The 27,842-nt window shown below is 39.5% G+C and overlaps 1 protein-coding gene across 3 annotated transcripts in view; it reads left to right on the top strand.

Moving 5' to 3' along the window:
• Positions 1 to 21,781, top strand: part of LOC311053015 (oxysterol-binding protein-related protein 2-like) — a 34,624-nt gene extending 12,843 nt beyond the window's left edge. For 2 of the 3 annotated variants that reach the window (XM_084068367.1, XM_084068368.1), the window contains exons 2-14: positions 2,334 to 2,723; positions 7,451 to 7,574; positions 7,915 to 7,990; positions 8,427 to 8,561; positions 9,171 to 9,268; positions 9,366 to 9,548; positions 10,910 to 11,017; positions 12,481 to 12,570; positions 12,860 to 12,980; positions 14,210 to 14,335; positions 14,599 to 14,722; positions 15,448 to 15,538; positions 15,848 to 21,781. In XM_084068367.1, the coding sequence (XP_083924493.1) occupies positions 2,687 to 2,723; positions 7,451 to 7,574; positions 7,915 to 7,990; positions 8,427 to 8,561; positions 9,171 to 9,268; positions 9,366 to 9,548; positions 10,910 to 11,017; positions 12,481 to 12,570; positions 12,860 to 12,980; positions 14,210 to 14,335; positions 14,599 to 14,722; positions 15,448 to 15,538; positions 15,848 to 15,950 (1,416 nt within the window). In that variant the 5' untranslated portion in view covers positions 2,334 to 2,686 and the 3' untranslated portion in view covers positions 15,951 to 21,781. The remainder of the gene's footprint in view (positions 1 to 2,333; positions 2,724 to 7,450; positions 7,575 to 7,914; positions 7,991 to 8,426; positions 8,562 to 9,170; positions 9,269 to 9,365; positions 9,549 to 10,909; positions 11,018 to 12,480; positions 12,571 to 12,859; positions 12,981 to 14,209; positions 14,336 to 14,598; positions 14,723 to 15,447; positions 15,539 to 15,847) is intronic. The other variant, XR_014601593.1, reaches the window with a different exon arrangement.
• The last annotated feature ends 6,061 nt before the right edge of the window (positions 21,782 to 27,842 follow it).

Below are 27,842 nucleotides of genomic sequence, written 5' to 3'. Positions count from 1 at the left end.
TAGTGATGAGAAGATAGTGCTTGTGGGTAAATATTTAGTCATGTGTCTTGCGTTCAGTGTCAACTTGATGTCCTTCAAGTCAAGCCTTGCAGAGCCCATGCAAGTTATTAGTGTAGTCTAAGTGATGCTTGTAAATAATTTGATAATTCTAAAGAACCTTACCGACAACAAAAAAGTGTTAGCTATAGAGCTGTGTGAGTTAAGTTAGTGTTGATTTGAGTAGGTGCCCACACACATTGCCCTGGTTTCCCCAACTGACTTGTAGTATATATTGTATATGTTGACTGTTCTCATTCTGAATTTAAAGGGAATAGGGATCTAGCAGTTAATCGAACAAATAGATTAAATTGATTATTAAAACGATTATAATGTTAATTCAAAAAAAGATTTTAGAATAATTACACTACACAAATTATCATTTAGAAATTTGAGAATGTATTATGTTAGAATTTTAGAATGAGAAAGCATGACTTTGTAATTGGATTTGTCAATGACAAAGTATAATTCTTTTTATTTTAGTGTGAGAATGGAGCTTATTAGGGGTGTGGCGCAGACGATACGATACGATATTGGGCTCACGACATCGATACGATATATGGCACTTTTCTATTATGAAGATATTTGGGGGGGAAAAAAAGCTTATGAAAATATATGGGGGAGAAAAAAAGCAAATGCAAACAAATACTTCTGTTTTTGCAGTATTATTATTGCAAAAAAGAAAAAAAATATTCCCCCCCCCTCAAAACAATATTTATTTTTTCCAAAACGATACATGTCACCAAAACGTATCGCGATATATCGCGGGACGATATATCGCCACACCCCTAGATCTTATAATTTGAGATCTGAGAATATAGCCTATAAATTGTAATTAGAAAATAAGAATCTAAAAAAACCCTCTGCACCCAAACACTAAAGAACATCGATGCCCGAGTACAGCATTGTCCTACTTATGCAACTATTATGCCCCAGAAAGCTCTATGTTTTTACTCAGTGGACCATGATAGACATTCACTCAGCAAGTCTCGCCACAGTTGCTAGTCTACATTGGCTAACGGTACACAAAACTGCATCTCAAAAACAATCCTTTTATCTCAATCCCCATCTCCACGTATTGAAGTACTTCGTTCCATCTATTTATTGTGCATCTGTCCTGCATTTTTATTCATGTTCATGTTGTATTGAAATAAATTGACCTGACTGATAGTTTGACCTAGACCTTGAGTCAGCCTCCTTTTTCCCTTTACACCAAATCTCTTTGCCAAAAATAGCAAATCTACAAGCTCACAATGTGTTGAAACACACTGTGTTGTGAGCTCGAAGAGCTGCTATTTTCAGCTGCCCAATATCTGATAATTATGACATGCCCAGAATAGGGATGCTAGGGTTCATGATGTGGTTAAACACATTAGACCTATGGCCTCATTTCCCTGCTCAACTGAGCTAGAATAGTGTAAGTGTTGGGGCGGCCGTGGCTCAGGACATCGAGTGGCCGCTTGGGAATCGCAAGGTTACCGGTTTGATCCACGGGTGTGTTAATGTGTGTGAAATTGTGAATGGGTGAATGTAATGCACATTGTAAAGCACATTGGATAAAGGCGCTATCTAAATGCACCATGTACCATTTCAAAGCATGAGTTATGCAGACTCTGCTGTGGATGAATTGATACTGTATTCATGTTGGCTTTGAGCACTGGAGTAGTCATGTGTTTCTGCTTTGCTTTTAATATCTCATTACAAAGAACTCCTTATAGCTACACAGAGGTTGACACTATTAAGGTCTCAAAGGCACTTGCCCATCGGGCAAGTACAGTCATGTTCTACTTGCCCAAAGGTCATGTCCACTTGCCCGAAAAGTAAATAGGTGATAGGTACAATTTTAATTACCGTTAATTTTAACACTTATTTTTTTTACTTTACTTGCGAATTCTGGGGCTGTGCGATATGGACATACCTCAATATTTATGCCAAATATCTCAATAGCTACATGACTTATTTAAAATTCCACAGACGCTTGCCCGTCGGGCAATCTGAAAGGAAACTCCTCCTGCCCGAACGTTTTATTTACTTGCCACGGGCTGTCAGGCAACCGTTAGTGTCAACCCCTGCTACAGTATATACAGTAGGCGCCGGTGGAGTGAGGAACAGATTTCTTTTTCTTTATTTAATCAATTTACAACTGCCACTCTTCAATTTACCTCCATTTTTTTCTACAAACAAATTTTAGACAAATCTATCAGACTTGTTCAAAATAACAATATACCACCATCTATCTATATTTAACTACCTGATCAACCCTTGACTACATATCTGTCTTTCATATGTTTCTACAGGTGTCCTATTTGCTTAAGGAAGACAAAGTCAGAACAAAGTCAACCCTGGAGTGACTGTCCTTTCACCAAGCTGACCTTTTGCCCTGACTGACCTTCAAGCCTCGTTGGACAGACACTTGGATCGGATCTGGAGTATCGTTGAGTTTGGAACAAAGTTCCAAGTTCCACGTTCCAAAGACGGTACATTTAATTTGTTGGGAACATTCCACTGTTGGTCGGTGAGACATTTGCACTCCAGAGAGACATTGATTGATTGTCTCTCTGGGACCCCCACCCCAGCCCCCACCCCACCGCCACCAATCATCAGAAGGAACATGTTCTAGAAGCTGTAGATCTACGTTTTAACAAGGAAGATGAACAATGAGGATGAATTTTACGACGCCGTCACAGGTAGGTGTTTGTTTGAATCTCCATGTATAGAACCTTTGGTGTACAGAAGGTTAAGAGCATAACTAAGAGCATGCTTTCACAAGTAGGGGGATATCTCCATATATGGGCATAAAAGGGACACAGACAGACAGGCAGACAGACAGATAGACAGACGGGTACAACGGGAAGTCTGACAATGGTTACAACGGGTATTGCATAATTGGTTAGGCCTTGCATTTACAACTTGCATCGTTCCTGACTTGCATCGTACCCCAGTACCAGCTGGTGTTGCAGACCTGGTATTGCTAGGCAATACCAGCTAAAATTCACACTGGTTGGAACTTTTGGTCTTCAGTAAGCATGCAGACAGATGGCTCTGGTGGGTCCTACTTATCAGTGTTTAAATATACAGAAGGTGAACTAGTGTAGGATAGATGTCCTGTAACTGGGAAGTTCACCAGTTTGATCCCAGAAATAGAAAAGTGTAGACGTGCCTTTTAATTGACATACTTGGCTCCTGATTGCTCAATTAAACAGTTTGTTGAATGATTGGCTGACTGTATGAATCAGAACAGTTGGTACTAGAGTACAACACAAACTGTGAAATGCAGACCGTACAAGATTTATTCCTGTCAATCTTCAATTTGACAAGAAAACCAAGTACTGATAAAGATCACCATCAAGCTTTGAAATAAAGATGTTCTATATCAGCAAATAGAGGTATCAGTCTGGCAAAAGTTACAGTAGGACATTGTCATCTGGTGTTGCGGCAACTCTGTCCTAGTCGTCCTGTTTTGATATGTTGATGAGTAATGTTAACCTGTGGAACCTAACCTGCTCCGGTCTGTAGATTACCTAAATAATTTATAAGCCTTATTATCTTGCAGAGAGAAAGAGACTGAGGCCATTTGCACTTAAATATTGTGTGTGTGTGTGTGTGTGTGTGTGTGTGTGTGTGTGAGAGGCAGATGATGGATGAGTGAACGAACAAAAGGTTTGACCACCTGCTGAACTCCATGCGCGGTTACGTGTGTCTATGTTTGAGTGTGTACCTTGATGTGCCTCAGTCTGTCAGTGTCATAATGATCATCTTACTATTGTGAGACAGACAGTGAACTGAATATGTGTGGGAGGTGCACCAGTAACAGGTCTATTATTCATTAGCAGATGGAGAACAAGCTCAGCTTTAATATACCACTTGTCGCTTGAGCTGCATTCATAACCCATGCAAAGCACCCGCAATAAACCAAAGACATTCATCAGTAATGCTGAATTTGAACCTGGAATGGCTGCCTGGATACAACAGATGTTCCATAGTGTTAAAACAAAATAGAATCACTTGGGAACAGCATATCTATGATTTACTGTATGACTCCACATTTAGGCAATGCTTCATCCCAATCAGGGCCCTTTGATTTCCATTATAAAACTATATCAAGTGTCTTCTGTATTCTGTAGCCTATTGGCAGTGTGCACACGGAATTTGGTGGTGATTGGTCCAGCGGCTTTGCGAGATTAGCTCCGATCACGCAGACAGACAGACCCCTTGTATAGACGGCAAGACTCCTGCAGAGCCATGTGGTAAAAAACAGAGGCTGGAGGAATTGACCTACATTTCCAAAATAAAACCAAAAACATATCTTAATAGCAAAGAAAAAAGAAACCTTACTAGCCAGAAACTAAGTTTATTAACCACAAACAAAATATATGAGCCAAAAACAAATATTCCAGTTTGGTAGTCCAATAAAATCCTATTTGAATTATTTTCTCGCCTGTTTAAGACTATTGGATTGTGTTCTAGTATTTCATTCTATTATGTTCTGGCTTAACAATCTATCTGGCCTTACATATGATTAAATAAAATTACTCCTATAGCCTTGAATACAATACAAACATCTTTTGTATAGCAGTATTTGCAATATGATAAACAGCTGTTCTATTTTCAGCCTGCTGCTGTCAGGGCCTCACCTGCAGCTCTTCTCAGCTCCACCCTGTATGAGTAATATTTTACACATACAGCTGGGTTTCTACATACTGTACCACCTGCTCCACCCATTAACATGCCCTTTTACACTTTCTTTTGTCAAAGCAGATTTCCCGTTGTAAATGGACCTAGTACTACTTTTCCCATACTGAGGTTTGCCTGGTGGCTGCATTAATGAACATATTTAAATGCTTAAAATAGGCTACATCAATCATAAAGAACGACGTCACCCATTTTCAACCTAACTTAATATAATTGGTCCTCACTAACGCTGATGATAATATGGTACCATTTTCTTCTACTCAGTCTTTGTCTCAGAGGAGGGCTTTCTTTCTAACTAATAGGTTGTGTTTATGAATGGTCACTAGAGAGATATTTCAGAGGTGTTTGTACCAATCACAGTAGCTGAACTACATGTCGGAGTCCCAGAACACCCACATTCTGATCGCGCCCACCCGAACCCCTGAATGACGTCATATTGTCGCCTGTAGCCTGTATTTCTGATGTAGTATACAATGGGCTTTTGTGTCACATGTATTTGTAGATTGATTGATTGTTAAATAGACCTTTTTATTGATCCTGCTGGGGAAATTCAGGCAATACAGCTGTTACGAAACACATACTTGTATACCTTCCACATTTGTGTTGCCATTGGAGTGTCTTACTCTTTGTACAATTAATTTAGTTATGAATTGAAGTGTTCTTGTTAATCTAGAAAGGTGAGTATATCCGGCATGTTATTTGTCGCTATGTTACCCATTGTTAGTTTTCCTTGCTGCCCGTTTGATGCTTTCTATGTACCTTTTTAAAGGTGCACACTTGTCGATCGGGTTTTTTCTCTATTTTTAGTAGTAGTAAGAAGTATAATAGAAAGTGTAAGTGGTTAATCGATTCATTGAAATATCAAATTAAAAATATATATATTTAAAAAACCTGCGCTTCTCAATTAATCAAAAAATAAATCAATAGAATGATGGCGAAGAAAAGGATGTGTAGGGCTGTCACCTGTCACGATTACAAATTTAGGTTGACGATTAATTGTCACTCAAATAATTGCGACGATTTAATCGTGTGCTTGGCGTTTAACATTGGAACATATGAAGCCTTTTAGGGTTCGTAATCGTAATCAATTGCACTGGTCAGATATGAAAAATAACTGAAATATACAAATAAATTATTGATATATTTGATAATTTTATACATGTAAAAATCGCAGAAATAGCTGATCTACAAGCTTACAATGCGTCCCAAAGTGACGTGTTGTAAGCTTGTAGATCTGCTATTTCAGCTTTTTTAATATTTGAAAATGTGTGAAAATCTTTCAACTTGGCAACGATTAATTGAAGATTAAGACAATTGTGATTATAAGTCGATTATGTAATAATTGTGACAGGCCTAATGATGTGTAGTGGCCAGATTTTGCTTTTTTTTGTTGGTAGGTTTACCGTCTAAGATTATTTAAAAAAATGGTGTCACATATTTTAACTTCTTAGGCAGTCACTGGTCTGCGTCTGACAGTCTCCTTAACTACTCTACTACACTAGCACATACTGTACATCTCAGCAAATCAGTCCCTAGAGAAACTGGAGGTGGTATTCAAAGTTTGGCATCTGCACAGATATCTTACTTGACATTTAGATAAACTAGTATTTTACTTATTTTAAGTGAGCATGTTATGTATGATTGTCACACAGTGAGGATGTTGTCAACATCTTTAGAGCTGGATAGAAGGTCTTATTGTATATAAGGTGGTTTGTCACAAGTTCCAGTTCTTAAATTAGCCATTGATTATGTTATGGCCCACGCCCGTCTTGAATGAAAAAAACATTGGCCCGGGGTTAGCCTTAACTTGCTATACAGTCAAAAAGTTATACCCTGCTATACAGTTTGGGCCGTGTGTAACAGTTTGTTTCCTTTTTCAGCTTCTCAGGGAGTTATGCTACACTAATACTGTACGTACTGTCATCTCAGGGAATCAAGCCCTGGAGAAACGGGACATTTCATAACATTTTGACTGCACTGCATCTGATCTGATATACCGTTTTTTAATTTAGATTAACTGGTTTTACACAGCAGTTAGGGGTTAAGTGTCTTGCTCAGGGACACTTCGACACGTATTACTTGGCAGGCCATGAGGCGAAAAGGTGACCATCTGATTACCGGACGGCCTCTATACCCACTAAGCTACGGCTGTCCAAAGCATTTTAATGAGCATGTTGTGTCACACAGTGTCTTGCACAATTAATCATTTATTAATGTTGTAAATATCAAACCTGCTGGTTGTAATTGCTATTCTCCTTTGATCTCACTACAGTTACATGTATATTTTCGTCAGTTAATGAGACAATCGAATGTTGCCTCTGCTAAAAAATCATTACAACTGGACAGGATTTGTGCTTTCATTTAGACAATACTTTGTTGAAATGTCACTAGTAAATTCCACGCCTTCAAACTAATGTGGATTCGAGTTGATTTCAGATGAGAAAGAAAGGTTATTATATCGATTTGTGGTGATGATCGCCAATGATGTTCTCTATCCGATCAGCTACTGGCACACCCCAAAACTGGGATGGTTCTGTGTCTAACCAAGCTGTATATTGTCTTCTAATGGAACCAAAACCTTGACACGTTGTGTGTGTGTGTGTGTGTGTGTGTGTGTGTGTGTGTGTGTGTGTGTGTGTGTGTGTGTGTGTGTGTGTGTGTGTGTGTGTGTGTGTGTGTGTGTGTGTGTGTGTGTGTGTGTGTGTGTGTGTGGGCTCTCCAGGCCTGGATTCAGACGAGTCATACGAGGCTGCGTCGGAGGCCAGTTTTAAAGATGCTGTTTTGTTTGACAGCAGCCAGAAAAACAATGGCTCAGTACTGCAGGAGAACGGAGTCAAGAAACGCAGGTAACACAGCATTCCTCTTGCTAAACATGTATTATTATTGTATTATAGTAACCATGTTACTTATGGCAAGACATAACTTGTACTTTTTGACCATTAGAATCCATTGTATGTTTTGTAATGAGATTGCAGTTGTCCAGCTAGTTTTGGTAGTCTTATCTAGTTATCTAGTAGTTATCTAGTCATCTCACTTTTTCCCTTCTCTTGTTTCTTTTGTACTTTACCATCCTCTCCTCACTCCCTTTCTTTCACTTGCTGTCTTTCATTTCTTCTCTGCCTTTCTATATGTACTGTATCTGCTCATCCATATGATGTCTTTTGTGTACATTTTTGTTTATTTTAGGACGGCGTTACCTGCCCCCATGTATGCCAGAAACACCATCAGTGTGTGGGGCATCTTGAAGAAATGTATTGGAATGGTAAGAAGACATTACAGCTGACTGCTCTACATGTGGGTCATGACAGGAGAGATGGAAAAACATGATCAAATTAACTCTCAGGAGGTTTTTCGTTATATTTTGGTAACATTTGGAGTTGTGCCAGAATGTGCCAGTGTGAAACATTAGTTAACCCGAGAGCGACAGTAAGTCCTCCCTTAAGGTGTTAACTGCCCTACACTGATAAATAGGGTACATTCTGCAGTATCTACATACTGGTAGTGTGTCTCAGAATGTTTACAATCATTCGTCCTTGTTCTTTCTTTTGCAAGGATTTGCCAGTAAGGCTTCAACTGATTATCGTAATCGATTAACCACATAAACCCTAGTGTCCCCATTCTGGGCATGTCATAATAGGCAAACTTCAGACATTCAGATGTACTGTGCTGTGCTGTCTACCATTCTGTGGTTGTCATAGGAACTGTCCAAGATAACCATGCCCATCGCGTTCAACGAGCCTCTGAGCTTCCTGCAGCGGATCACAGAATACATGGAACACACGTACCTCATCAACAAGGCCTGCTCACTACCAGACTCCATAGAACGCATGCAGGTCAGCACACACACACACACACACACACACACACACACACACACACACACACACACACACACACACACACACACACACACACACACACACACACACACACACACACACACACACACACACACACACACACACACACACACAGTTCATCAGAAATGTATATTTCACACACTGTTATAGATATAATGAAGCAATAATTCACACCATACATAGTGTTCGGCCCGACGAGAAGCGAAGGTCTGACAACCCTCTTAGTTGTGATCACAATGTATCACAGGCTGGAGAGTGTTATATTACTTTTTATAAAATGGTTACACATGGCAAAATACAAATGCCAATTAAAATAGTTTTTAATAACAAAGGCATTATAAGAGCAACTTCTACAAGAAAGTAGACCCTCCTCACTGCCTGCAAAATCTAGGCTGTTGCTATGCAACGTTTTACTTTTTGAATCTCATCTTCCCACAGCTCTGCTCAAGTGCTCATTGTCCTTTTCACATGGATTCTTTCCCAGGGACATACAGTACATGCTCTATCCACTGACTCTTTCAAAGTAGAGCCTGAGCCCACTATCAGTGGAGACTTGCTCACGGCCAGTTCTGTCTCTTTTAGGCAGTAGCTGCTTTTGCTGTGTCAGCTGTGGCGTCTCAGTGGGAAAGAACTGGAAAACCATTCAACCCTCTACTGGGAGAGACTTACGAACTCACCAGGTAACACAAGATGCCATCTGCACACACACACACGCACGCACGCACACACACACACACTCTAACGGCCTTATCCCACTGTACTGTTTGAACATTCCAGGGAGGACCAGGGTTTCAGGCTGGTCTCAGAGCAGGTCTCTCACCACCCTCCTGTCAGTGCCTTCCATGCAGAGAGCCTGTCTGGAGACTTTGTCTTCCACGGCTCCATCTACCCCAAACTCAAGTTCTGGGGGAAGAGTGTGGAGGCGGAGCCTAAAGGCACCATCACGCTAGAGCTCCTCAAGTGAGTACAAGAGTGTGTGTGTGTGTGTTGGTGTGTGTTGGTGCACAGTCAAATTAGAGCCAGAACAATATATCTGTTTGGCTGATATATCAGTAGATTTATTTTGTACTTTTTTGACAACATTGGTATCAGCAACCATTTTCAACCTTGCGTCCCATTGCAATGTGACAAGTTGTGAGCTTGTAGATTGGCCATTTTTCTTTTCTTTTCTTTCAAATTGATTAGAATTGATTTTGCGGTCAGTAGGCTAGGATTCTCCTAAATGGGGATCAGCGTCAGACCTAACAATTTGGCATCGGTCGGGATCTAAGTCAAATCCGCAGTGTTATCGCTGCAATCCGGAACGTCTGCCATTGACGAGATTTCTCGTTTTTCTCCGCATGGCTCAGCCAGCCGTCGACGAGATTGACGAGATTTTTGAAAAAAAAAAAAAAAAAAAAGTAAAAAGCAAAAAAATTTTACATTTTTTGTTTATCACAAAGGAAGCAGGAGATAACGCGATGCGAAGATTTTCTGCTCCATTCACTTCAATGTTAAAAAATAAACGGAGACAAAATTCACAGTTTACCTATTTTTGCAATGTTATTCTCTGGCAGGGAAGGGGGGTAGATGTGTAAATACTCTGGCAGTTAAAGAGTTAATGAATAGGTTATTTTAACCAATCTGAAATGAGAAATGAAGACCCTTGTATCTGGTAGGACACCTGCTGGTTGAAAGAAAGCCCTGCCTGAAGATCTTAAGCACAATAGCTCCCCTGGTCAAGCGGCAATTCTCTCTTGAGTGGTAGATGTTTGGTCTCCCATGCTGGAGGGTTCAAATGTCAGGTTAGTCTCGCATAGCCAGACTTTCAGAGAGCACCGCCTACTCAAGTTTCTCAGATGGAGTAGGTGGAGCTGTGAAACATCTGGCTATGCAATACTAATGCCAGGTGTACCAGCTGTATATCTCTCCTTTGGGAGAGGATATAAAACTTACAGATTTCAGCTTTAATTTAACTCTCAAAGTGTAAAGATTCACTATTAATATATGTTTTTTGCTGTGTGGTGAAATGTGATCATACTGCACAACACTACATTTACAACGGTTTGAACAAGAACATATCTTGCTTATTAACACTGGTTAAAACATTGGGTTGCTGTTTCACACAAAACATCTGTGTTAATTTAACTCCAAGAGTGTGTTAATACCTGATGGTCAGTTGACCAAAAGTGAAGACAAGTGAGCGGGACCACTTCTTTTTTTAATCTATGTTGGTTGATCTCTCCTACACACCTGTCCTTTTTAAGTAGGCATGCAAAATGACTATCTATTACCTCTGAGAGTTTTTAAATTACTCTCCTTGCCACTCCTCTAATCTCTAGGCACAAGGAGGCGTATACATGGTGCAATCCTTACTGCTGTGTCCACAACATCATCCTGGGTAAACTCTGGATTGAGCAGTATGGTACAGTGGAGATAGTCAACCACAGGTAAACCCTAACCCTGGGTGTTTTGTGTAATTTTATAGTTTTTCTATCACAGTTGACAACTTGTATAGTACATACTGTAATTGCTGTTAACTGTAGACGTTTACAAAAGCAGACACAGAAAAACAATACATGACCAGGTGCTGGACAGAAAAACATGTGAAAACAGAAGAATAGAGTCCACACACTGGATCATGCTTCCGTTGATATTTATTAATTTACCACCAAAGCTAACGTTTCAAGCACCAAGTTCTTCTTCAGGCAAAGAAACCCCAGAGGCACATCTTTAAATACTTACTAGGCCAGGTCACCTGTCTGGCCACCTGGTCCCAATAGGCCACACTTTACATTGCATACAATGGAATGACAAATGCACACTAGGCATAAAATATATCCAAAATGTCACCGCAGTTCAAACAATCTAATACTGAGCATGTTAAACAACAAAGCATGTAAAACTGTCATGTCATGTGAAAAAATTACTTTAATCTTTGCAGTAGACACTTCAGCCATCACAGTAGATCGGAAAACATTTAGTAATCTTTGGCCAAACCTGTCTGAGTGAAATGCCTTAATCTTAAAGTCACATTTACCCCACCTAGTTTGAAGGAGCAAGCATAGCTATCTCATCTAGCCAATGCCCTTTCCTTGCTATAGACCACACAGTTGAGATAGTCAGCCATTAAACTACAGATCAAGAAATGCAATCTCGGATATCTCAACAATAGTAAACACTAAAGTTAGTCTTTATGTGTTAAGTACAGAGACATACCAATAACTTGTGTATTAATAACACAACACTTAGACATGCAGTGCATTGTTGTGACACGTTCCTCCCTTCTATCCCATCCAAATCCCTATTTCAACTTGCTGTTGAAGGCATGTTGACATAATCCACCAGTCAACCAAGAACAGTAACTGTGATTCTGCCCTTGATTTCCAGTGCACACGGACCTGCCCTACATTCCAGTCTCTATTGACTCTTATGTCTCTTATATTTATACTGAGACTCCTGGCCACCCTAATAGCATACTACTGTCTTACTTCCCCTGTCTCCTTGGGCAAACAGAAGCACAGGGATTGTTCCTCTTTGCTATTTTTGCCAGGGAAGGTTTACTGAACAAGCAGCCTCTTGGCTAACCTCCCACCCATGGTTCACACTTCCTCAGTGACAGCAGGGAGCTACTGATCAACCACCATATTCTCCTGCTGGACTGTTGCCTTGAATCCTACTCTGTATCCATCTGTTTAACAATGAAAATACAGTAATAAGCTTTGTGTCAGCAGGGTGGCTTATGCAGTTAGTACCACATAGACACTAGACCCAATTGCTCCATTATGGGTTTGATCCCTACTTGTGAACTTTTGTATGTCACTTCTCTTGTGTGTATAATAATAATAATAATAATGATAATGATAATGATAATACATTAAAAAAAAGATGTTCTGTCTACCCCTATGATCAGCACCGGAGACAAGTGTGTATTGAGCTTCAAACCATGTGGGATGTTTGGCAAGGAACTGCACAGAGTGGAGGGCTACATCCAGGATAAGAGGTAGGACTACAGTACATTACAGCTGCTATACAGTCTCTTCCCTAGCTCACTGCCATCAAACTGCTCCGCTGGTGTCCTGCTGTCTCAACCAGGTTGGAACATGTACGGTACTAGAGAGGCACAGACCTAATCATGTCATGGGTTCCTATCTGGCCTGTGACTGAGTCACGTGTCAGCTAGCTCCTTTCACCATCGTGTTGTCCAAAAAGGAAGTCAGAAAACACTGTTAAAATAATATAATGTTATAAAAGTTATTGTAATGCTTATTCTGTCTCCTGTGTCTGTGAAGTAAAAAGAAGCGGTGTGTAATCTATGGGAAATGGACGGAGTGCATGTGGAGCGTGGACCCTCAGGTTTACGAGACCTACAAAAAGACAGAGAAGAAAGGAGACAATAGGAAGCACAAACAGGTGAGATTCTAATAGATATACGTCTGTAATTTAGTTCCAAGGCATGTTTAAAAATCACACCCTGTGTGAAGGAAGCGGTGCCTTTGATGAGTGGCCTCCTGGTGGCGCTGTAATAGGGCGGGGCGGGGCTTCAGCAATTAATGCTCGTCCCTATTGGTGGTGTAAGTCCACATACCAAATTTGGACTTGGTGGCATGCTGCAAACTGGAGTTATAGCTGTTTAAAGCCAGTGGCCTCCTGGTGGCGCTATAATAGGGCGGGGCGGGGCTTCAGCAGTCAATGCTCGTCCCTATTGGTGGTCTAAGTCCACATACCAAATTTGGACTTGCTGGTATGCTGTGAACTGGAGTTATAGCTGTTTAAAGCCCGTGCTCAAACGGACAAACGGACAAACGGACAAACAGACATACGGACGGACATAGTCAAATGTAGAGCGGCTGGCACCGCTAAAAACAACAATGAATCAGTTCCGGAATGTAATGGTGTCATTTAATGGTATCATATGCTGTACGGTGTAGAGTTTCACTGTTTCTTTGCAATTATTCTGTCGATTACCTTTTCAATTAATTTAATAACCGAGAAGTGCTTTAAAAAATTGGTAAATGTTTTATATACTGTATCATCAAATTGACAGCAAAAAAATCGAATAGATTTTTATAATCAACTAAATCGATTAGTCGCGTTAACTTATGCCCTGTTTTATAATTTGTCATACAGTGGTGTTGCATAGAAATTGCGAAAAAAATGGCTTCACGGTTTGACGCATTGTTTCAAGTCACATTCAACACATTTTTTATAATTCATTAGTTCAATTAACCGTTGCACCCCGGTCCCCTACTGATTTGTGATTCTCTCGTCCTGTGATTTGTCGTCTCTCAGTAGGATGCTGTGTATTAAAGGTAAAATGGTTTCGCTAGTCTAGATGCTCTACACCCAAGTGCTGTGCTGCAGTTTAGCAGACCTACTTTTATACGTTTGATACTGTAGTGATGCTGCTAAGTAGAAAGAAACTGCATTGTATAATGTACATAGTTATGCAGAACTTGCAAAGTGTGTTTGTGTGTTTGTGTTATTGTATACTGTATCTGTGTGCATTTGCTAGGTATAGGTAAAATGTGTCTGTAACCTAAATTTACTTAAGTTAAAACAAAATGAAGCTGATATAAAGTAAACTAATCAAAACTACTTATGTGTATGTGTGCGGCGTGCCTGCATATGCATGTTCTCAGGAGGAATCGGAAGGGGCGGAGAATGATGATGCAGATGACATGCCAGAGGTTCAGGAGACGGTGTCTGTCATACCAGGGAGTACTCTGCTTTGGAGGATAGCATCTAGACCAGCACAATCTGCTTCAGTAAGAACACACACACACACACGCTGATAGACGCACAGATTATCACAGACAGACAGGCACACTGACAAATTGCACGTACACTAGGCCTGTCACAATTATTACATAATCGCAATTATTTTGCATATTCGTCATAATCGTTTCCATGTTGAAAAATGTTCATACATTTTCAAACATAAAAATACATAAATAGCGGAAATAGCAGATCTACAAGCTCAGAACACACACACACACACCCTAATCCTGCTCTCTCCTCCTTTGTCCAGATGTATAATTTCACCCATTTTGCGATGTCTCTAAATGAGATGGAGCCTGGCATGGAGGCCATCTTGTCCCCCACAGACTGCCGCCTCAGGCCTGACATCAGAGCCATGGAGAATGGCAACATGGGTAATTGAGTTTTTACTCTTTATTCTTTTCTACATGAATGAGTGTGTTTGAAACCTCTAGTTTACACTGTACATATCTCTTTAATAGGAGAGTCAGACCCCCCCCCCCTCCTTGCACCTCCCCTGTCCTCTCTCTCAGCTTCTCCCTCTTGTCTGTCTCTCTACAGAAAGTGAATATTAAGGGAAGCAGCCTGTAGGATCTTTCACCTGCCTTTTAATATTGTCTAGACATTGCTGTGGTGTGCACAGTGAAAATACATAACTATGACTCGAGCCTAGGAAACAACTAAAAGACAACGCTGCCATCTATTGGTATAACAGTGCATTGAATTACAGTGTCGTTTAGCTGAACCTGAACCTCGCTCCCGGTTTTATGTCTAACAAGAAGGTAAAGCCTGGAAAATAACTACTGCCCAACGTATCTCACCGGAAGTGCAGGAATTACTGGGCTACACGTTGTCCAGTCTACCAGAATTTCTGCAGCCCTCTAGTTTCTATACTTGTGTTAGACACTTTCTGTAGTAGTTCTTGTCCAGCTTACTGTACCATCACCTTGAACTTGAGGTGAGAATCAATAAGAAATTAGAATGCCGTTGGTTGGGACGAGACTACATACAAGAAACTTGGCTATTTTCTTGTTTTAATTGAAGTAAAATTACATTACGTTATGTTAGAAGGTATTATATTGTACTTCATGAAAGCCCCTGATGTTTGTTGTGTTTGCAGATGAGGCGACTCTGGACAAAGAAAGACTGGAGGAGAAACAGAGGGCTGCCAGGAAAGACAGAGCTAAGGGCGACGAGGAGTGGTCCACTAGGTAACACACACACACACACACTTTGAGATAGTGGTGCGTACCTTCTTGATTCATTCTTCAACTTTCTGGTTGTGTTGCTATTGTCAGAATATGGTGTTTCCTCATCATCGTAGTCCAGACTTGTGTGATTGTGATCTGCTTCAGTGTAATTTCTGATCAACATTATTGAATCACTGAATGATTATCTAGAGTCCTTTAGTCCTTTAAAGTTGTTTTGTTGACATTTTGAAAATCCTTACTGAGTCCTTGTGTGTCTCTGTGCGTGTTTCTGTATTTGTTGCCGTACTGTATGTCTGTCTGTGTGTCCAGATGGTTCCAGTCTGGTACCAATCCCTTCACCAGCTCCCAGGATTGGCTCTACACTGGGGGCTACTTCGATAGGAACTACACAGACCTACCTGATATCTACTGATACCCTGCTAGCTCTCCTCTTCCTCACCTGTCAAACTGCAGTTAGCCGGCATCTGAACTGGCCTTGGTGTCAGCCATCTTCCTCTACTCCTCTGAAAACTGCAATGACTTGTATAACATGAACGAGCGGGAGAAACTAACTAGCCCTTCTCTGTTGAATTCAAGTTGACAAAAACGGACAAATAAGGCGCATACACAACTCCCACACTCGCGTCTTCCACTTCCCATCTCTCTTCTTCCATGCCATCATCACCGTCATCATCGTCGAAGAACTACACCAAGCTTCCTGAGATCTACTGACACTACACTATCCTTCGTCTCCCTTTTATCTTCCTCTTCCGCAACCTCTACTGACATTCTACCAGATGGTGGTAGCCTTCATCCCACAGCAGACATTGGTGGTCAGCCTGCTAGCCTTCCCATTCGTCAGCGTGATTTTCATCACCTAATGGCTAATGGAAAGTCCCACACAAACATACACCCACATACATGCACAACCCATACATTTAGTCATCTTTCCACATCTCTATTGCATTGCTTAGAAGCACAATAACATTCCATCACCCACCCCTACCTCTAACATTATACTTTCCTGGTTACTGGTTAGACACTCACTTTTGCTCATATTTGCTTGTTGATCAAGTGAGCCTGGGAGTGTGGACTAGCCATCTTTGGGTGGCTGGGGGCTGCAGTCATCATTTCCTGGACTAAAACCATCTACATTGACAGCCCAACATTCCTCTGGATCTGTCACAGTAGAAAAGTGTTGCTTTACTCGTGAGGGGTACATGTAAGTACGTACAGACACACGTTTCTGTATACACACACAGTGTCCAGGTTGGCTTGTCCAATCAGAATGTTTCATGTAGATTCTTTCAAAATCAAATGTACTTCTCAGAGGAAGACCCTACCAGTACGTTGAATCACTTACTTCACCTGGTAACACAGATTACTTCACCTGGTAACACAGATAATAAGTGGATATGAGTTTAAAAAAACTACTAGCAAAGCCAATATATGTAAGCGATTAATAAGGTTGGAACCAGGCAAGAATTCCCCGTCATGAACGGACAGACATGGATACACTTGACAGTTAGTGATGAAATCAGGGATGTGAATGGTCCTTTGACTGAATGTAGATCACAAGATGCTTTTTACTTTCCTTTTGTGGACTATAGATTTGAAAAAACGCACACAATTGAAAATCATTTCTGTCATTAGATGGAGAAATTCACTTCTCTGCATTTGCTTGAGATATTGCCCATTTATCACATCCATAAACAAAAAAAGAATTTTGTCCATTGAACAAGGTCAATACAACTACTACAAAAGCAATGAAGTTCACATGGAAGCAGTACTGGAATTATTTTTGGTGCGACAAAAAGGAACTGGTTTGTTTAAACATGACATGGCAGTAGAAGAGAGGGAAAGTCAGCAGATGACTTGAACTGTAATACAATAGTGTGTATGTCCCATGCTAGGCCACTCGCTTTTTGCACCTTCAAAACTTCTGTCAACCTTATTCTAACATTAACTACTATACATTGCTTGTAACATAAGAATAGCTAGTATTTTAATCATCCCACAACTAATGTATATTAAACAATAATACCCTTTTGCTTATTCCTATTACATGTGAATTCACTAAGTCAGGGCTTGTTGCAACTCTCCCCCTTGGGACCCAAATGATAAATTAAATCTCTTGGGGCCCTGGCATCTTAAAACGTACTTTTACACTTGTCCTGTGATGTGCCACAAGAGGTAGTCTTATTAACCCAAATAGGTCCCAGGCCATAGTTTAAGAAACACTAAACCAAATAGGCTCTGCCCATACAGTAACTGTAGTCCCGGGTTTCCAGAGTCTGGAATACGCGAACGACTAGTTTTCCTAGTGACTTGCAGACAAGGGGGCGGGTCATTGCCTGCAAGTCACTGGAAAAACGCTGTTCGCCTGGCATACACTTTTCCAGTTTAAGTGACTTCCCCCCATACCTTCGCTTGATTGGTTGGGCAGCAGATTTGAACCATAAACGAATATGAAGATGTCATAATATGTGTCCGGATTAAATCCGCTGCCAATCAAATCAAATGAAGCTATGGGAAAATTAACCGGAAGAGGTAACGTGTGTTCCACCTTCTGGAAACCTGAGACACAGGGCCTATTGGCTGTTTGTTGCTGTTGCTGCACAGCTAACTGCTGAGGATTGTGTAAGTATAGTAATAAAACAGAGTGTGTGTTAAACAAACAAACAGAATGAGTTCTTTTCTAGTGGATTCACTCATGTAGAGTATGCCTTTCTGTCACAATACATTTCATGAAGATTTGGTCCTGATGGACAAGGCTCTTTGTTTTTGGATAAGGCCTTTATTGATAAAAGAAGGCTATTAATAACAATAATCAACAAGTTAACATGTCTGTGCTCGTGGACTGTATAGTCTTGCATACACTCATGCACTGCAAGCCCACTGTGTGAATGTCTGTAGAAATGTGTACAGAACCTTAAAGCCATATTAACTACGTTCATTTTAACTAGATGATGGATGTGTGAGAGGGGAGAGAGTTATTTCACTGTCTGAATGAAAATCAAAACCTAAGAATGTGAATTCCTTCAAGATTTGCATTTAACATTGTTACTATCACTATAGCATGACTAAAATGCATTATCCATGTCAGTGTAAAATAATGTAACATTCTATGTTAGGTCTTTTGCTGTCAAACATTTGAGTGGAATTACAAACTCATTTGAGAATGGAATTAAAAATTTGTTTTAGAACTTATTGAATTAACTAGCTAGGTTTAGCGACATGTTGCCTTTTTCTTACAATATGGACTGATTGTACATGTTAACAAAATATATATAGACCCTTCATGAGAAGAGTTTTGTTCCAAAATGAGATGAAGAAAATAAAAATAGTGATAGTGAGATTCTTTAAAAAAAAACACACAAATGAATGAATTATGGTATGTTTTATGGAATAGAAGGTAATCTGTCTTTGGTTGTTAAATTACTTGTACAACCTGGATCCTGTATGTTCAACAGCTATAGCATTTTGGAAGTTAACTCTTCATGCTTACAGTAGTAGCCCTTTATTCCATATTGAGACGTCATGTGTATAGTATGCTCTTCATGGTACAGTCATTCCTTCACATGGTCACAGGCACATTCACTAGGTTACTGCTACTAATGCTACTGGCTATATTAGCTCTAGATGGACTTTTCGCTATACTATGCTCAGTACAATAAGCTTGTTACGTGGTAGTCTCTCTGTATTTTCACATTTCCATTTGGCCGGTTTGGATCTGTGCAGCCTGAATCCCATTTATATCTGGTATTTCAGTCTGAATGCGGTTGTAAGATCAATACAAAAGTTGTCTAGATAAAGCATTACGACATTCAAACATTTATGGAAATATAGATGCACAGATAAGGACGTGTCTTCCTGGCCCTGACCATGAATGAAGTCTGGAAACAATATTCATACTTCAATTATTAAGTCAGATTTTAAGTCCCATTGGATATTTTTTCACCATCTTCTTGATGGCATCTGGCTACATACAGTATATGTACATTGGGATTGTAACACGAGATATAAATGTGGTCTCATTGTAGTTTAGCTTGGTACAAAGGAGCTGATGTTTTTACTCAGTGGCACAGGTCTCATTTGATGTTCTAATGTCTGTTTAAAACACATGGAAGAATAAGAGGGGGAAAAATGAATACTCAAAGAAATCCATGAGAAAATGAGACCTGGGTGACAAATAGTTAAAAAGTTCAGACTTTTTTCTGATATTGTGAATGCTCGCAGCCACTGACATCTTCAGTCCCCAATCCTCATCTACACCATGCTCTCCTTAACTGCAGACCTATTAGCACTGGGGAGAGTCACTTTTCATTGTCTAGCTTCAAAGAGAGCTCTTGTCAAAATGAAAAAGCGTACTATTCTTCTTCTTGGTCTCAACCATGGTGTCATGATTGGGACCGAATCCATGTAGTATTGTGTACTAACTGGTTGAGGCAGCTTCAGGATATTTAAAGCAAATTGGGCTCAATACAAAAATAATAAGAACTGGCCTTAAAAATGAGCTCTCTTTAAGGTGACATTTTAAATAGTCACATTTCCTCCAGTGTGTTTAGGTCCTATAACGTATTTTCAGAATAACACATTCATTAATAATCTATGCAACCTGCCACTAATGCTCAATATCTGTACAGCAGTACAAAATATAAATACTTAAGTTATCCTCCCACCCAACCAGCAAGACAAGTACTTGTGTATATGTGTGTATATGGGCTGTTTGCTGTATAACACCCTAACTGTCCCACATTCATTATTGTGTCAGTTTGAGTTGTGTTCTTTTTCAAGTTCCGCTGAACAGAGAAAATGCCTAAAGAGTAAAATTGACCAATTTAGTGGATTTTTTTAATTTGACTGCAAAATTCCCATCCTCCCCTTTCCACTGTGTGACTTATTCTTGTTTTTTTTTCCTTTTTATTTTGCTTAGTTCATCCTGGAGGTTTGCAGTTGGTCACCATGTCTTCAACATAAAAGGGTTGTTGTTTCTTCTTTTACATTATTCCCATGTCCAGTTTAGTGCCTGGGTGCAGGTAAACTACTTCCTTTTACAATGTTTTATTATTTAACATGTTTTAGGTTTCATGAAAAATTTGTCAAATGTTTTTGTTGTTTACTAATTAATCCAGATACTTTATTCCTAACAATTGAACTGTTCAGTCAAGGAGAGTTGTCTTCAGGGGGCTCAGCTGAAATGTGCATCAGATATAAAGCACATGTCTGAAAATCATTCCACTGTGATGCAGATGGCCAAGCTATGTGCTGCCAGTCTTTTTATTCTAAACAAAGGCTGCTAAACATTGTGAAACCGTTAGTCTAGTATCCACTATGGCTTTCTGATAAGAGTAGCTTTTTCATGCCTTTCTTTTTTATTTCTATCCAGAAAACATGAAAAATTCCTACACACTAACACTATTTGTAGTTATAGCCTACTCAAATACACATGGATGCAATGGTAATCTCTACCTATCTCTATTTATGTCTCATCAGTTAAACGTCAAATACAATTTAATTAAAATTAATTAGCAGTTATCTGGCTTACTTGGCTTGAATCCCCCTACATAATAACATGAAAACATTTCTTCAATCTTACTGTAGTGGGAGAACTGCTTTGCTACTACATCCCTTTACATTGGGCTACACTACAGTGATATGCATGTGTCTTTAACAATGCCTACACATCACCAGTGATGTGCTAATGTGAGCTTTGTGTGCTAACGTTGCCTACAGAGCTTGGCCTTGTGATTCGCTGTATGCACGTTGCAGCGTGAGTAGGGCTGTGATTGGCGTAGCAGCATGAGCTGAGCTGTGATTGGTCTACTTTAGTGGGGACAGAGAATATAAAGATGCATATAAAGATAGACATACAGAGATATGGACAAACCTTGCTCTAGACGGCCTGACCCATTCGGCACCAAGCCGTAAAAAAAATATATATATATATATATATATAATGAGGTTTTAAATTGAGAATTCATGTTCAATTTGACCTTTTTCCCCGTCTCGGACTGTATCATGTTGTTGATGTTCTTTTAAGTGTACAAGTGTTGCACAGAGGTAATCACAAGCGAAATGGCATATTATTTTGTGCAATTGATTTATTTTTATAGTATTTAAACAGTTTCTTTTTTTTGTGAGAACATTGTAAAAATGTTTTATTTTGAGGTGGGGTAAGAGGTAGTTATCAGTACTTTGGACAGCTTGCTAGCTCAATGAAATGGGGGTAAACAAAGTCTACTAATAAAATCCTAATTTCAATTTTTGCATTGTCCTTTCTTTAAAACTTTTTTTAATATATGGTTGACTATAATATAGTCAGTTATTGATTGTGTTTGCAGTCTTCTAATTATTCTGTTTTTTTTCTATGACCTAGAGCTAGACGCCTCAAAGTCATATAATAACTGTTCAGGTCGAGGCTAAAGATTGAAAGGTAAATATCTGATGAAGAGCGTTAAGCTCAGCAGCACATAGGCTACTGTATATGTGCAATGAAGTATTTTTCATGCAGAAGAGATCAACGCTCGAGCAGCACGGACAGTTTAAAGCCTTTTATTATTTAGGTTAAATGGTAAATTTATATAGCGCTTTTATCCAAAGCGCTTTACAGATTGTGCATTACATTCACCCATTCACACTTTTTCACCCAAAATAGCAGGTTATAAAGAGATTTGGTGTAGAGTGGATAAAGAGCAGACCATAGCCTGAAGAGCCAACTCTGGGGGAGCCCCCCAGCTCGGGATCTATGGGAACCTAGCAGTTTCCAGTTCACTCTACCCGGCCACTCTACCCCTGAGCCACTGCTGCCCACAATCATAGGTGCAAGTATACAAAGTGACTAACGTTTCGGTCTGTCGACCTTCCTCAATTGTATGTATTTTTCATGTTGGAGCCCTAGAGTGTGCAAGCATTTATTTTTCTTTTATCTTGCACTGATATTCGCTCAGCACCTGCTCAATTTTGGGTTTGGGATGTGCATGTAACATAGCCTGCTAGGTACTGGTTGGTCCAATACAAGGTGGCTACGGTTACTTAAACCCTCTATACTTAGTAAACCTGACCTGAATTGGCTCTTTAGCCTATGGTCTGCTCCTTTTCCCCTCTACACCAAATTTCTTTATAACCTGCTATTTTGGGTGAAAATTGGTGAAAATAGCAGATCTACAATCTGAGCAAGCTCACAACACGCTGCGTTGTGAGCTTGTAGATCAGCTATTTTCTGCGAATGTTCCCTACAAAATCGAGATTCTAGGGTTCAAGTAGTTAATTGGTGTCACTTACAATAGGCATTGATCATTTCCTGGAATAATTGGAATTCAGTCGGATCGGCGGTTGTCTGTGGAGGATGCACTGAATCTGTGAAAGTTCATCTAAACTATAAGGTTATAACTATTTGGTTATCATGTGTAACTTTAGGGTTAAAAACTGCTAAGGAATAGTTTCTCACTACATCTGAACTCTAAAAGGTTAATTTGGTTCTCACATGTATCTTCCTTGCCTTTGTGGCACCTCCGATGTGACAGGGGTTTATAAACCTATGGTTTATAAACATTTAACATTTAAGCGAGAGCACAAATTCTTTGACTTTCAAATTCAACCTTAAGAGCTGGCTTAAAGCAAACCAAACTTGTAATCATGGGTAATTATCTGCTCAATTTGTCACTGCTGTCAATTTTATTCATATGTCATATGAATCCTGTACTATGTTTACTTGTCTGATAGTTATATCACCATTCCATTTTTTTACAGCCTGCTCAGGAACTACAGAAGAAAATTAGCTCTTTGCTAACTCTGGCTCATTTATTTATAAATAAATAATACATTCATTGATAAACATTTTTTTTATAAATACATGTATGAATTAATAAATACATGAAAAAGTCAAAACTCCAGACCAATCATCACCATCCAACATTTTCATAACTAGGTACTGTAGATGTCACCTGCATCTTGCATGTTTCTGTGGTGCAGGGGAAATGCCAATGCAATATGAACAGAAGGTTAGTACCACCAGTGGGAACATTTTCTGAATCTAAATCACACCAGGTCAAGTATTGACTTAGTTGTCATTTTCATTGATAATTTCCATACCTCTGTAGCACAAGGGATCAGGTTACAGAAGCTGTCACTTTTATCATCAACTTCATGTTCAAATGTGTTTACCTGTAGTCTACAGGTAAACACATGATCTGCAGGCTGTAGATCATATATAATGTCACACTAAACAAAAATGGTGCTAAAAGTGGTTCTTTGAATCGTGATTATGCTCTATTAGACTCAGGTTCTGGCCGCTACGCTACCCTCACAACTACGTGGCACCGCCGATCCAAATATGTCTGAGTCTGTGCTCAGGAATGTGTCAAAAACATCTCCATGAATTCAAGGCTTCATGGAGTGTGAAATTGATAGAAAATAAGTAATTTTTGCGTGAACTATTATTTTAAGTGTTCAGGGGCACTTTGCTGAGGCCTGGGATCGAATTTGGGATTTATGGCTTGCCAGGCAGGCTCTCTAACCATTCAGCTATGGCCACATCATCAGCGGAGATTCTAACGCAGTTCTACTCTGTAACAGTAAAGGGGTTTCAGGGGAAACCAGTGTAGCGCCCGGGATTCGAACCTGGGTTTCCCACTTGGAAAGCCAACATCTTAACTGCTAAACCATAGATATATCCTTAGGGTTGATACTTTTACTTAAGTAAAAAATGTGAGTACTTTTCCCACCACTGTTTCTTAGTTGTCTACTGTCTTGCATGCTCTTCAGCAGTGGTGGAAGAAGTAAACCCCAGCATCCCTATTCTGGGGGCAAACATTCGTAAAAAATAACAGAGTTACAAGCTCACAACGTGTCGACGTGTTGTAACTTATGTGGCATCCGCGTGCGGTTAGGGTTAGGGTGCGGGTTTGGTTCGGGTTTAGTATTGGAAACGTCGGAGCGCTGCGCTGTCGGAGGAATGCGCTGTCGGACTAACGTACTGCACCCGTATACAATAACATGCATAAACTTAGATCAAATGTTACATATCAATCAGATATAATAACATCCATATATCAGGCAGATAAATATAATGTGCATTTGTCACAGTGTTGTGAGCGTGTAGATTATTTTTTTTAGTGAAGAGATTTGGTGTAGATGGGAAAAAGGCAAGCGGTTCAAGTAAAGTTGCAACTTTACTAAGAATAAAGGGTCTAAGTGGTGAAGTCAAAATATCAATACCACAATGTAGAAATATACTGTGCATCTAAATTCTAAAAGCATAAGTATTTCCTTCCCATCTGAATGTTTCATCTCTCTGTGGCTCAAGAGATGTGTCACTGTTTATGAACCAAAGATTTTAAGGTTCAAAGCTCCTAAAGAACATTTTAGCTGTCCATCCAAATTCTAAAAGGTGGGTTAAGTATGACGTTCCCAATTATAACTTGTATGCCAGCGTGGCTTAAAGGATAAATACGTGGTTCATAAACCCAGGGTTCCTGGTTCAAAGCTCAGGTTTAGGGTTCAAACCTCCTGTAGAACATTTTCACTGTCCATCTAACTTCTAAAAGGTGGGTTAAGTATGACGTTCCCAATTATAACTTGTATGCCAGCGTGGCTTAAAGGATAAATATGTGGCTCATAAACCCAGGGTTCCTGGTTCAAAGCTCAGGTTTAGGGTTCAAACCTCCTGTAGAACATTTTCCCTGTCCATCTAAAAATTCAATATGGTGGGTTAAGTATGACGTTCCCAATTATAACTTGTATGCCAGCGTGGCTTAAAAGATAAATACGTGGTTCTTAAACCCAGGGTTCCTGGTTCAAAGCTCACTCAAAACAACTCAAATAACAACTAAACAAAAACTGAAAGGGTAAAACAACTAAAGTGAAACTGTGGTCAATACAAACTGGTGATGGAAAAAAAAACAATAAACAATGAAAAAAACACTATACAATAAAAAAAAACATTGATCAAACTAATGTGAAAAAATGTCTCATAAAATCGCAAAACAATAAAATAAAAAAAACTTTGCATAATATGTAAATTTCTTAAGCTCCTCCCCCTGGAGGTGGGCTCCCTCCATGCTCCTCCCTCTCCTACCGGAGCTAAAAGAGGGCGTGAGGAGGGAGGCGGGCTTCATCCATGCTTCTCGCCTTAAAAAGACCGAAAATTGAGATCTTCCCTGACCAAGATTCAAACCCACAACCATCCGCTTGTGAAGCCTATGCTTTTCTCTTGCACCACCAGGCCTTACACATTTATTAGGATTTTGAGGTTATATTTAAAGTTAAAGCAAGAGGTGACAGGTCAAAAGACGAAAATCCACAGCAAACACCTCTACCCCTGACAGAATGACTGAATCTACTAGATACACCCTCTGATGATCAGGGAAAGGGTTCATTATGACACAACTGAGATTTAGGTTGATTAAAACCATCTGTTAGAAAACCTTTACTCTGACTGAGTCTAAACACAGATTTACACCTTCATTGAAAGCAAACAGAGAGATGTTTCGTAATGTCATAAAAATTCATACCCTTTTTGTCATTTATAAATTCCTTAGTTTCAGATGATCAAAACTGTAGCAGTTTTGGTGTTAAATCAAGTAGGCTACATTGTTCTCACTTTGGACTGGACATTAGAAAATATGTCTAAAGTGTTCAACTATAGTTCCTCAAACAGAGCTGTATTATGACCACAGATCCTCTTTGATTAGCTGAATTAAGTTTGAGAAAATACCACTTTACACGCATGGCATGCTGCATATCAATCAAATCAATGATCAATTATAGACCGACTCCATACTTCGTTTTGAGGTATTCTAGTGACTCAGGGATAACAAATTACGTAAATTGAATCCAACCACTTAAATGTAATGTATTTATTGCAACAACCAACCAAACAACTGAGTTTGTAACAAAATGAGGAAACAAAGAAGGTTTAAATGATTTTATTAAAACTAACTTAACCCCATATGGGTAACCGGTGTCCCTCAGGGCTCAATACTAGTGAATTTTCTGTTTCGTGTTAGTGGGGAAAGCTTTGGCTGAAAATAGCCGATCGACAAGCTCACAACGTGTCGTAGTGAGCTATTTTCTGCTAAAGCTATCCCCACAATACGGATACTGGGGGGGTTAACAGTGCTTAAAGGGCAAGACCACTTTGGTAGACGTTTGGGTTGTGTAGTTACCTTTCCAAAGGTGGGCAAGAAATATAAAATAATTGCTCGATTGATAATTCAAAATATGCTCATTGAATTACATTGTATGCTGAAACAGCTCTCAAAGTCACTCTTTTAGCACAAACGAACGCAAATAAAGTTGATTCAGACAATATAAAACATCGCCAAACCCAGTACCGTTTGTTTTTGAAATAAGGCTAACATCCTGTTGATTTTGCCATTTTTATTAAAAAGAAAACCCGGACTGGATCCGCAGACCAGGATTCAGATCTTCAAATAGTAAAATCAGCAGGAAGTTGACATTTTTATTTAAAACAAAAGAAAAGAAAACAGTACTGGGTTTGGTGATGTTCTATATTGACTGAATTGCTTTGTTTGTGTTCGTTTATGTGCTAAAAGCATGACTTTGAGAGCTGTTTTACTGTACAAAGTAGGTATATTTTGAATGATCAATTTCTATTCAATGGAGCAATTATTTTAGATTTCTTGTTCACCTTTGGAGTTACGTCATGTCAAGGTAACTACACAACCCAAACCTCTACCAAAGTGGTCTTGTCCTTTAACAACCAAAATCCAAAAGGCTGGAGTGCTCCCAGTGAGCTTCATGGTGAGAGTGAGTACAAGAGTGAAGTTCAGCCACCTCTTTTATAGAGGACAATCCAGGTGGGCCAGATCTCCACTGATGACACACTCCGCCCTCCAATCATTCTGAAACACATGACACATGGTTAGTAACCATGACAACCACACCAGTTACCCTGACAACCCCCAGGATTGTCACAAGAATTAAATATAAAAATAAATAGCTGTGCTGTAAACAATTTAGGCTGACAAGAACAAAGTATTATGGCATTGAATAGCTTTCTTTTTTTTTAACAACAGGACTGTATGGCATTTTGTTTAAACTAAAGTATTGTATGACTTAATTTTTTATGACACAGTTGATTTCTTATGATTGATTGATTTCTTCAACCTTTTCAGGCCAAGGACCCCTTAGCTGAGACAGAGATGAAGCAGGGACCCCCTCTACATATTGTATAAAATTGTGTTTCAGATTAAACTTTGTTTACTTGGTCTGCTCTTTTTTCCCTCTACACCTATCTCTTTGCCAAAAATAGCCGATCTACAAGTTCACAATGTCAGTTTGTAGATCTGCTATTTTTGGC

This window comes from Gymnoscopelus microlampas, assembly GCF_963454915.1.
Source record: "Gymnoscopelus microlampas genome assembly, chromosome: 10".
In the NCBI taxonomy this organism is placed as follows: domain Eukaryota; kingdom Metazoa; phylum Chordata; class Actinopteri; order Myctophiformes; family Myctophidae; genus Gymnoscopelus; species Gymnoscopelus microlampas.
Note: the sequence above shows the minus strand (reverse complement) of the source record. Positions and strands in the feature narration are given on the sequence as shown.